The sequence below is a fragment of the Salvia splendens genome, chromosome 5 (assembly GCF_004379255.2).
Source record: "Salvia splendens isolate huo1 chromosome 5, SspV2, whole genome shotgun sequence".
Classification (NCBI taxonomy): Eukaryota; Viridiplantae; Streptophyta; class Magnoliopsida; order Lamiales; family Lamiaceae; genus Salvia; species Salvia splendens.
In genome coordinates, this window is record NC_056036.1 from 16,568,838 (window position 1) to 16,581,040 (window position 12,203).

The following is a 12,203-nucleotide window of genomic DNA, read 5'->3' on the forward strand; positions in this document are numbered from 1 at the left end:
CCTAATAATAAATTATTAGTCATTTTCCATTAAAGTGGCTATTTAATTAGGACGTTTCTTTTTTACCAAGTAATTATCAAAATCAAATTATATTATTCCGTAATTGGCTAATAATTGGTCATAATTATTTGCTTTTATTATGTTAGTCAACAAAATTAATACTTAATTCGTGACAATCATAACCATATACAATATTTTTGACTAAATTAATACTCATTATATATAAATATCCTCATTTTTCTTAAAAGCAATAAACTAATCTAGGGAATATGTATACATATATATTATGGCCAATTGATTGTATATCCCATTCCATTCCAATTATTACAATTATTAATTGATATGTAATTAATTAAATAGAAAAAAAATGTGTCTTAGAGCATCCACAATGGCGGCGAGCCCACCGGCTCGCCGGTCCGCTCGCCGAACCATTGCAGCCGGCGAGCGCCAAATCGGCAAGAAAAATGGTGAGTGCACGCCGATTCCCGAGCGCTGGCCGATGCGCTCGCCGATCGGCTGGCCGCCATTGCAGGCTCCCGATCAGCGAGCGATCGGAAAGCGGAAATTTTTTTATTTATTTAATTTTCGAAACACTATATATACGCGATTTGCACGTCATTTTCATTTGCACCACTTGTTTTAGCGAGTATTCTCTCTATCTTAATTTTTGTACAAGAGCAACAACGTGAAATGGAGCACAACAACGAGCCTACTCCAGGGACGAGCGGGTCTCAAACTCCCACGGTACCCGTGGGAGGTGGATGGGGTCCGATGGCCGGGTACTACAACATGTACCCTTGGCAGCAGATGATGCCCGGGATGGCATCCGGGGGTGGTATGTCGGGATGGCAGGGGATGCGGGGGGGGGGGGGGGGTACCGGGGATGCAACCCGAGATGCAGATGATGCCGGGGTGGGCACCCGCGATGCAGATGATGCCGGGGTACCCGGGGATGCAGGGGACGCCGGGGGGGGACAACGTCTATCGCCCCAGTTTTGATTTTGTGACTGCTTTTTCGCACACATCGACCCCAGCGGAGACAAAGTTCACTGAGTGTGATACTTTCTCCTTAGAGGAGTTGGGGATATATCTCGGGGATGCGGACACTCCCGTTCAAACGAGGGAAGTAAGGCAGGGTCGGGGCGCGCCAAAGAAGAAGAAGGAGAAGAGTGTGGTCGGCGAGTCGTCGCAGCCGGCTGGTGACGACAGCCCGGCACGGAGGAAGTGGACGGACGCGGAGAACGTCGCGCTGTCCAAGGCGTAGGTAAGTGTTTGCGATGATCCCCTCGCCTCGAACAAGCAGAGGATCGTCAACTTGTGGGCTAAAATAGCAGCAGCTTACAAGGCATTTTGCCCGGATGGGAGGCCACGCAGCGGGGAGGAATGCCGGAAGGGGTGGGACCGAATCCGGGCTGGGGTCTCCCGATTTTCAGGCTTGTACACCAACGCCCTCCGAATGCAGACCAGTGGCCAAACTGACGAGGACTGCAGGAGGATAGCGGAGAAAGCTTTCCCCGTGCCCGGGCTTTACAAGGAGTTCACCTACTGGAAATGCTACGAGGTGCTGATGGACTCCGAGAAGTTTCGGGCAGGTGTCAACGCTGGCTAGCCGAAGAAGCAGCGCCTGAACTATACCGGTGATTACAGCGGCGGCAGCAGCGGCGGTTCCCACAACCTCCCCGAGGATGCACAGGATTTCCCGTCCCCTCCCGCGTTTGCTCGCCGCACTCGCCCGATTGGTCAAAGGTGGGCGCAATGGGTTCGCCATGCCTCCCTGGAGGTCCAGTCGGCATCCCCCCCTGTTGGCCAGTCGATAGCCGACCTCGCCTTCTTCGCTCGTCAGCAAACGCGCTCTCAGATGTGGAAGGTCTTAGCTGAATGGAGGGCAGCAACCGACCCCGAGGAGAAGAGTTTTCTCCACGCGATGCTCGTGAGTATGCAGGCCGATTTAACCTCCGTCGCGGCACAGGTGGGGGCCTCAGACGCGTGCTCAGATGCCGCAGATTTGGGGGTCCCGGATAGCGGTGACAACGGCGAGGAGTGAGGCGGAGGCGGGGGGCTCGTGTGTGGGGAAGGATTTTTTTTATTTATGTATTTTTAAAATTAATGTACTTTTTAAATTTTAATATTATTATTGAGTATTCCCGTATCTGTGTCGAAAATTTAATTTCGTATTTTGTGTGATTGTTAATTATTTGTTTTTATAATTTTGTTTATTGTGACTAGGCTATGGCTGGGCTATTGCTTGTCCAGTTGCTTGTCCTGATGATGTGGCAGGAGGAGTTTTTAGAGCTACTAATGTGGCAGGAGGATTTTATGGCTAGGCTATTGCTTGTCCAAAACCATTGTGGATGCTCTTATATGCCAAATACATATATTACACTAAAAAAAATTTAATGTTATATAGGATTCTACCACATGGCACATATGTGCGACATAAAATTACATTCTCCCACTTGGCGAACATATGAGACACAAAGTTTTCGATTCTCTAACTTGTCATACTTGATAGAGCCATAGTAAAATAGACAAAATAAAAATAAGTTTCACATAAATGGTGTTTCAATGGATGTGAACATGATCTTATACTATCGTTTTTTTTCAAGAATAATTAAATCTGCAAACACAGGAAATCAGTGGATCGGAAGCATTTGGTGGTCAAAAGTGTATAAAAAGATCAAACACAAACCCTAGCAAATCAAAATACGAAAGCAAAATAATCTGCATCTAAGAAAATGGATTTGCAATTTGCACACAAACCGTAAGATAATTCAGACAAAAACAATCACCACACATCTCTTTATCAGCATATATAGGTACAGTTGAATAGCAAGAATTCATCACAATACTTTTCAACTTCATGCATTACAAAAAGAAAGCGAGGCTATGACGCAAAGATTATGATGAAATGAGGGGGAAATGGCAGAAATGACAATTTGGCTCTCTCTACAGTAACATACTATAATCCAGCTACAGAATATATAATTTCTTGCTGAAAAACCTCAGAATGCTCTTCCATACGCTGCTGAAACATTTTCTATGCCCGCAAAGGTGGTCTGGTCTCTCGATATATTCCATGCTATTCCTTAATCAATCTTCACTGACGAGAAGAGGTAATGAACAAAGTAGAACGAAGTAAGGAAACCAATGGTGCCCGTAGAGAGCATGATCGCGACTGCCATTATCAGTGAGTACCCGAGATATAGTGTTGCCGACACTGGTCCACTCAGGCTTTGGAGGTCAAAGACAAGATAATTGATGGAGTACAAGAACACATAGAGCGCAACCGATCCAGAGGCATAGAACGCTTTCCACCACCACATCCAATCCTCAACACAGAGATGCATGTAAGTCAGGACAACAGATACTTCTGCACAGACTATCACCAGTAACAAGAGTACGACGAGCAAGAAGCCAAAGACATAGTAGAACCTCCCAAGCCAGATGCTAGAAAGGATGAAGAAAAGCTCAATGAAGAGAGTTCCAAAGGGAAGAGTTCCAGCACCAAGAACGAGGAGCCAAGAGGGGTATTTGCGTGCAGGAATCTCTCTGGGGATCTGGTTAGTGCGCACGGGGTACTTAATAGGCTCAGCTCGTGTGCCTAAGTGTCCACCCAAGAGAGTGAGGGGCACTGAGATGCAGAACCAGAGTGCCAAGAGTATAAAGTACAAGGAAAGTGGAATAGCCCCAGTGCTCCTACTTCCCCAAAGGATGAAATTCAAGAAAGTCAAAATAACAAAAACGATTCCAGGGAAGAAACAAGCTATCGACCAAGAAACTGATCTCCACCCTGTAGATGTACCTTTAATAGTTGTCCACATTCTCACACCGACATACCCAGCAGCAATTCCAAGGAAAAGATAAAGTAATATCATGCCAGTCAACAGCATGCCTCGAGAAGCTGGTGACATGAAACCAAGAGCAGCAAAAACAATAGTGACAACTGCCATCCCAGTAATCTGAACCCCATCTCCAACCATCACACAGAGTAACTTTGGATGGGAAGGCTCTCTGAAAACATCACCAACAACAAGCTTCCACCCAGAAAGTTCCTCATTCATCTGGGCCTGAGCCTCTTTGTCCAGTTCTTCATACCTTGTCAGATCCCTTCTCACTGTTCTCAAAAATATGACAAAAACAATGCCTGCCAAGAAGAAAATTACCATCAGTGAGTTTAGAATTGAGAACCAGTGCACACGGGCACCTTCCATCTTCAGGTAGGCATCCCACCGAGATGGCCATCTAATATCGCTCTTTACAAACTCCACGTCATATGTAAAGGACACCCTTTCATGTTCCCTTATAATCTGAGAGTTACCAATCTCCTGTGGACAGCCGACCGATGCAACTGTATCATAAGTGTGTAGCTTAGTCATCTTCTTAGGGTCGTATTTCACACTACAAGGGACAACCTCAAAACCAACAATCTCAAAACCTGAAGCCTTCTTTTTGTCAGCTTCTGAAATGACACCCATACCTTCTTCACCTGTGCCAATTATCTCCACACCAGCTCCTTCATACTCATGAATATATACCTTAAACTTGAGATGGTTAATGATGTAATCATCATTACTGCTCTGAGGAGTATACCCAACTGGGTAGCCCGTCCACTGAATTTTAACCCCATTTTGGTTAGTAAACCTCATAGCGGGTAAGTTATCAAGTATCATGTTCACTTGATACAGATCCCGAGTTCTTTGCTTTAAAAGCTTTACATCATTTTCACTCAATTCTGGAGTGGTACACAGGTAGAGAGACTCGTTGACATTCATCCGGAATCGATACGGAGAGTTGTCAATCTGATCTCCCATTAGCAGCTCGCCAAGATTCTCAGCGCTTTTTTTAATTCCTCCTGGAGGTTTGCAATAAGGAAGACTGTAGTAACTGAAAGGAAGCTCAGTTTCAATGGAGGTCAGAGAATTCACTTTGGCAAAGATTTCCTCTCCTGGTGAATATGTATGCATATAGCTTCCAGGAAGATAGAAACCATTGCAGGCTTGAAATATTACAATCAAGTATGTTAAAAAAGTGCATGATTTCCTTCTTGAAATTGAAGGGAACGCCATTGCTCTAGGGAAGAAAAGCATAGAATATTTTCCAAACCAGCCTTCTAAAAGCGAAATGAAGATATAAAAAATCAAAGCTGCAAAAGAAGATTTACTCAATTAGTATACCGCTTCTTGATTTAACCAACACTACAAGTCTCATAATTCAATTAAGTATGGAGCTTTTCAAGCCACAATACAGGTTTATAACCACACATTAACCAGAAAAAATACTTAAATAGAATGTTTCTCCCACCTCTTGAGTCAAGGTTCAGAACAAAAATATTCAAGCCTGTAATTTCTAAAAGTACTTGTAATTATAGTGAGTTTTTTTTGGTTGAAAAAAATAGCCTATATTGTGTCCTGCTTCAAGGTAGACTACTAGATATGCCATTTTCCCTTGAAGTCATTCAAAACTAACTTGTGTGACTACGAAAGTATACAATATTTGCAAAAAATGGACTTCCCTATCTAGAAGCTCATATGGAATGATTTCCTACCTAGCACTTAATTTGCAATTAAGGAATGTAGCTAACTTCCAACAAATACGTACACAGGTAATAACTACAATGTTAATATTTCAAACTGTTAAGCCTATGGGCCTAACTGACCACCGCTAAACATGACACGCACTAACAAAGACAAAGAAGCACAGAAGAAAATAGAGTATTAGTAAACAACAGGAAACATCTTGCAGCATGCAGATACCTATATACACAGCTTTGCAAGCAGAGATATTATTGTGTTCAAAGCTTCAAGTCTAGACAACTTCCATCACGATGCAACATCAAAAAGAAGCCAATTGGTGTGGCTATCATCCTATGTTCTCAATGCATACCAAATCCTTAGATTTCACACTATAACTATGGTATCTCTTCAAATTTCAAAATAATTAACCAAAAAACTGACCACATAACTTAAAATCTAGCACTTTTGGATGTTAATACATTTCATAACTTCCTAAAAATTGACTATTGGAAAAAAAATCATCACGCTGTAATAAAAAAAGTGATCTTCAGAAGGCAGCATATCGAAAATCCGACAAGGTACAGAATTTGTTGAAACAAGCAACGATTGTCTTGCATCAGCTTAAGCAATACAGTACACAAGTTATTGAAGCTAAAACAAAACTAATCACCAATGACATTTTTCAGAAGAATCAGAACCCATGCAATAAGTTAGAACATATTGCATGAGCATCTGTTAGCATAGCAATCTATACCCCATCAGATGAATAAAGCTAAATACACCACAAACCAATCAAATAAACCTTCTCATATTCCATACATCACTAGGGCCAAAAGTAATAATAACTGATGACACTATGTTAATCAAAGGGAAAAAGTAAATAAATCAGTGATGTACTTTAACATTGCTTCAACAATTTTATTTGTCCTTTCAGATTAGAAATGCATTAAGAAAACAATTTACATGTAATAACAAAGTTGTATCCAGAACTAAATTTGATTATACATCTCTTCGTCATCATCTCCTCAAACTAATAAGAAGCTTAGATCGCCAATCTAATTGGTTCAACAGACACACAAGTGACAATCTAAGACTAACCAAATCCAAAATTATCAACCATATTCATCGTTTCAAACATAGATCTATTCCAAAACCAGCTCCAATCATAGCAGCACGTACATAACTCAATTAACCACAAAGAAAATGAAAATAATAACAAACTCGAAAAAGGAAATGAACAAAAAAAAACTAAGTTGAATTGTTCAAATGAGTAAATTCCAAATCCAGATATGCGAATACGCGGGAGTAAGTATAGACATACGATGTGTGCGGGGATGAACGGAGCGATTATGGATCTGAATCCAGATGGGAGGAAATTAGGGTTTAGAGCAAGGTTATGGCGAAATTGAGAATTTAATCGTGGGGTGGGAATGTGTGAAATACAGCAATGCTGTATCGCGTGATTTGGTTTGGAGGAATAAGATCTGATTTATTCGGTTTTTCATTACTTTAGCCTGAGAGATGCAACTTCGCAATTTGGAGACTCGAGCAATTTCAATCTTTTTTATGAATAATAATCTAAAATCGTGAACTTTTTGATGAATTTTGGTACTCCATTTCTTAACTTAGTTCAAAATTGTTCTCCTACTCCTTCACATTTGTCTAAAAAGACTTTTCGACTTGTACATTAAATGTGTTAAAAGTACTTTTTTTATTTAAATTTTTTTTCATATCTAAAGATTTCTTCAAAAAATAATGATTAATTGCATTTTAACTTAATTGATGAGTGAAATATAGACCAAAACATATTATTATGACCAAAAGCTAAAGCACTAAAATGTGTAAGATCAAATAGGTTTTTTTAGACTTTAAAATGTGATTAACTATTACTTCCTTTATCTATGAATAGGAGTTCCATTTTTTCATTTCAGTCTGTCTAGTTCATTTTTATTATAAATGGTATATAGGTCTCATATTCTACTAACTAATTTCATTTATATTTCATTTAAAACTAAAATATATAAGTGAGATTCATATTCTACTAACTTTTTCTCATCCACTTTTCTTAACGTTTCTTAAAATCCGTGCCGAAAGAAAGGGACTCCTGTTCGTGGATGGTGGGAGTATTTTTTACGAAAATGTGAAATATGAACCAAAACATATTGTTATTATTTTTTCAAAATGATTGCAGAAAATGAAACGTTTCTATTAAGGCGATACGGAAGGATTAGTAAATTGGGTTAAGGTTTTGAGTTGAGGTATAAGGGTAACGACTGATTTGTTTGTGTGTTCATCGCACTTACATTTACATGTGTTAAACATTCTCGCACTCTCGCACTTTTCTAACACATTTTATTATAAAATTAATTATAAACATAATATCTACATTCAATACTCCCTACTCGATAGTCGACTGGTCAAATAGAAAAGGTAATAATTTCATTACCATAAACTTGTAATAAAGTACAATTTCATCCATAACAAATTTACAATCATACTCCATCTGTCCGCGAATAGAAGTCTCAGTTCACTTTTATCATAAATGGTAATAGGCTTCTATCTTCTACTAATTCATAACTCATCACATTTCATTTAAAATTAATATATACAAGTGAGACTCATATTCTACTAATTTTTTTCTACCCACTTTTCTTAACATTTCTTAAAACCTATGTCGCCCATAAATGAGACTTCTATTGGCGGACGGAGGGAGTATTTATTAGAAACCATTGTGTTTCTATTAGAGATGACCACGGTTCGTAAACCGGCGGTTCCGGTTTTTAGAAAGGCGGAACCGGAACCGAACCGTGAGGCTATTTCACGGTTCCAGTTCCGAACCGCCGGTTTTCGGACGGTTTTCACTGTTCCGGTTTGAAAACCGGCGATTTTCGCGGTTCGGTTTTTTTTATTTGCTATGTAATTTGAAATTTGGACTTATACAATAAATTGGAACAAGACAATAGATAATTTAAATTGAAATAAGACGAATAAGGTGAAAATAATATCAATTTTATTGAATTGAGTTGTAACGGACAACGACACATTACAATTTACAATACATATACAACATACAATAATGTAATATAATTTAAATGTGTCGTTGGAACATAAATAAAAAAACATGAAATGGGGGGAAAAAGGAAAAAAATTAAAAAGGGCTTGAGCTCAACTTAAACATTCAAAGTTAAACTTTTCAAATTTAAGTTGAGTTGCCTACGTATCCACAATTTTATTGAGGAATCAAAGCTCACGTAGTTCTCTTACCTTGCTTACCTTTTTGGTCGGCCGTGCTCGCCATTCACTCTCCCCCCGTCATTGATATTGTTGAGCGCCCTAGCTTCCGACCTCGTCATCGCCATCGGTGGAAAAGTCTTCACCACCACTCTCTAGACGGAAGTCAATATCTAGCTCTTGTGCTCTCATGTCCGCCTTTGCCAATCATCAAGTAACATAGTGACTTCCATGTTTTTGGCGGAGAGATTGCTCCTTTTGTCGTCTAGGACACAACCGCCGACACTAAAAGCTTGCTCAACGGCGACGGTGGAAGCGGGAACGGCGAAAATCTCCTTAGCCATTATCGAGAGTCGGAAACTCTTTGTCATGTGTTCCCCACCAATTAAGGACGTCAATTTGTTGAGTAGGAGGACCTGCATCTTGAAAAATAGAGCGTGATTCCAACTATATATCTAACTCACTAGTAGCTCTAGTCCTATTGGTTGTAGCACTGTATATAGATCTTGCAATTGTGATACTACGTCTGGATCAATCATGACATTGTTGTAGTTCCCGCCACCAAAATCAAATGTAGAAGGACTAGGAGGAGCACGTACCTGGTGAGTGGTGTTATACCGCATTTCATATTCCGCGTAGAGAGCACGAAGTGCACTATCTAACCTTAGTTTGATTTCATCAACATTCGGAAGACTTAGTTCGAAGCATTCTCCTCTTGTCAAGCCCATATCGCGAAGTTGAGAAAATTCCAAATCATGCAAACAATCATAGTACATGTCTAAAATTTTATGAACACCATGCAACTTCCACTTTGGATCCAAGCATTTTGCAATCAAAAACACATTTGGAATACGCGCAAAATATTTTAACAATTTTTCAACCATATAAAACAAAATAGCCTTCAACTCTATGAATTGAGTATTTTTCACACATGTCGTAAAACCAATTGCCACATACAAGCAATGCTCCAAAACGCGCACAGAAGTAGGATAATAAACACCAGATAACTCAATAGTGGCATTTTTGAAAGCTAGGAATAATCGAAACAAATTCATGCTGTGGTCCCAACAAGAGAGTATTAAAAGCAAATCAGAAGGAACATGCAAGCAAGTTCTAAAAAAATCACATAAATATTCAATGTGGTTCAAGGTCGACTCCAACATATCGTACGTCGAGTTCCAACGAGTTGAAACATCCAAACGAAAAATTGGTGTACCTGCACTGCTTGCTATGACAATATTTCTTCCAAGCTCTACCAATAGGAGCTTTGTTATGAATCAACTTAACAACAGTTCTAATAGGATCAAAATACTTTTGCCACAAATCGATCGCATCTTGAACACACAAATTCAAAATATGGGCAATACATCGCACATGAAAATATTTGCCATCAATAACAGGAGAACATGCACTGATGAGTTCATCTATACTAGCAGTGTTATCGCTTGCATTTTCAAAACCAACGGAAAAATTTTATTGATCAATTGAAATTCATTCAAAACTTGAATGATCGATTGAGCAATTGTTTGTGCAGTGTGTGGTGCGGGAAATTCCCGAAATGCAATCAAACGTTTGTTTAAAGTCCAACTGTGATCAACGAAATGCACAGTGATGCTGACAAACACATATTTTGCATGTTTTTAAGGACTAGATTTGACTTGTTTTAAATGTCAATCATGCAAATTATGTTCTTAAATTGCATATGTTATACATTTGGTATTTTTAACGTGTTTGTTGATAAATGATAGAAACAGATAGAAAAAGGTGAAAAAAGGCCAAAGTGCAGCAACCTCTGTTCGAGCCCATTCTGCCAGCGATTTTGAAGTCCAGTCAGTGCTTAATACATGTTATTCTCTTCCTCTTTGAAAGGGCTTCGCGTGGATATCTTGCATGTCTCAATCGTAGTTCTGTGGAGAAAGTTGTGACAATTCTACGAACATTGCGCAGTGCAGTCAAAACTGACGGGAATTTATGCGGAAATTCACGGAAGAAAAGAAATTATTATATTATGAAGCCAAATCTCTCATATTTCTTGTAGGGCACGAAATTTATCAAAAATAAACCTTTTTCCAGCCTATAAATACCTCTGAACCTAATTCATAATCTTGATCTCAGAGCCTCCAATCCTTCTCCGTCTCTACACTTCTTCCATTCCATATTCCACCCTTAAATTCATACATCTTCCATTGGAGCGGAGTTCTGCAGATCCAGGAAAGAGAAGACTGAAGATTGAAGATTCAACATTGGGTTTTATCAATTTCTTTCATGTATCGTACTTTATTTGTAGTTTTTACTTGTCTATGAGTTAAACATCAATTGTGGAATTTTTGGTGAAGATATTCGATTGATTTTCCTTATTAGCTCCTGTAGTTATTTGATTTATCCTTGCGCTTTCTATATTCGTTTGATTAGCTACCTCTTGAATACATGTTAGAGTTGATTAGAGTACTCGGGAGACGAAATAGTTGACTTGGAAAATGGATAATTCACACTTTAATTCAATAGAACTCGAGAGAGTTGAGGTTTCACGTGAGGTCATTGGTCTTAACGATCTTTTAGGAGTTAGATGTTAGAGATTTAAAGGGGACTTTGATTTCAACACCTAATCTACGGATTTCTCACCTCGGGAGAGGGTTTAATCCAGTTAAGTGACCGACTTAATAACTCTAGAGACCGTAATTCAAGAAAGTCGATTGTGTTTTGGATCCTAATATTCTACATTCCTATGTCTGCTTTGTATCATTGTTTATATGCTTTCTTTTTATTTTTTATTTATTTTTCAGTCTAGTTTAATAAAATCAAACAAAAAAAAACATCCGTGTCTTTAAATAGTATATGACGCTTAGTATATGATAGCCAGTTGCAATCTTATTCCCTAGGTTCGATATTCTGGTACTGACCTTTAGCTATATTAGATCTACCCTGTAAACTTGCAGGTATTTTTAGTGCTAATAAATAGTGCATCAAGTTTTTGGCGCCGTTGCCGAGGAATATTATTGCTTTAAGCTGATATTGTAAAATGGTTGATAATACTAATTTAGAGTGTAATATTTTGTATAGTTTTGTTTTATTTTTTTTTGTTTTATTTGTTTTGCAAGGAGCACGAAGCATAACAATGGATTACTCCAGTACAAGATAGAATTATCTGCTACAACACTTGATATGCTCCGTAGAGCGTGGGTGAGATATATACATTTGATTGCTCCCTTGTTTTTATTAGTTTTCTTCTTTAGTTTTCGCCTCCGTAGAGCTGATGTTTCTCCGTATAGTTAAAGTTTAAAAGAAAATTTATAAAAATAATCCTTTGTTTTAACTTTTCTTTCTCGTTGTTTTTTTTTTTTTGCTTTTTATTCTTTTCCTTCTGATTTTCTTTTTTTTTTCCTAAAAAAAACTCTAAAAAAAACCTCATTCACCTCTTTATATTTTATATTTTATTTTCTCCACACAATTCACACACCC

At 38.8% G+C, this 12,203-nt stretch overlaps 1 protein-coding gene across 1 annotated transcript; it reads right to left on the reverse strand.

Moving 5' to 3' along the window:
* Nucleotides 1-2,767: 2,767 nt before the first annotated feature.
* On the reverse strand, nt 2,768-7,123 carry LOC121804945 (transmembrane 9 superfamily member 12-like). The gene is made up of 2 exons (XM_042204672.1): nt 6,835-7,123; nt 2,768-5,143 (listed from the first exon to the last, which is right to left on the reverse strand). The coding sequence occupies exon 2, from the start codon at nt 5,085-5,087 to the stop codon at nt 3,087-3,089; it is 2,001 nt and encodes a 666-aa protein (XP_042060606.1). The 5' UTR covers nt 5,088-5,143; nt 6,835-7,123; the 3' UTR covers nt 2,768-3,086.
* Nucleotides 7,124-12,203: the final 5,080 nt, after the last annotated feature.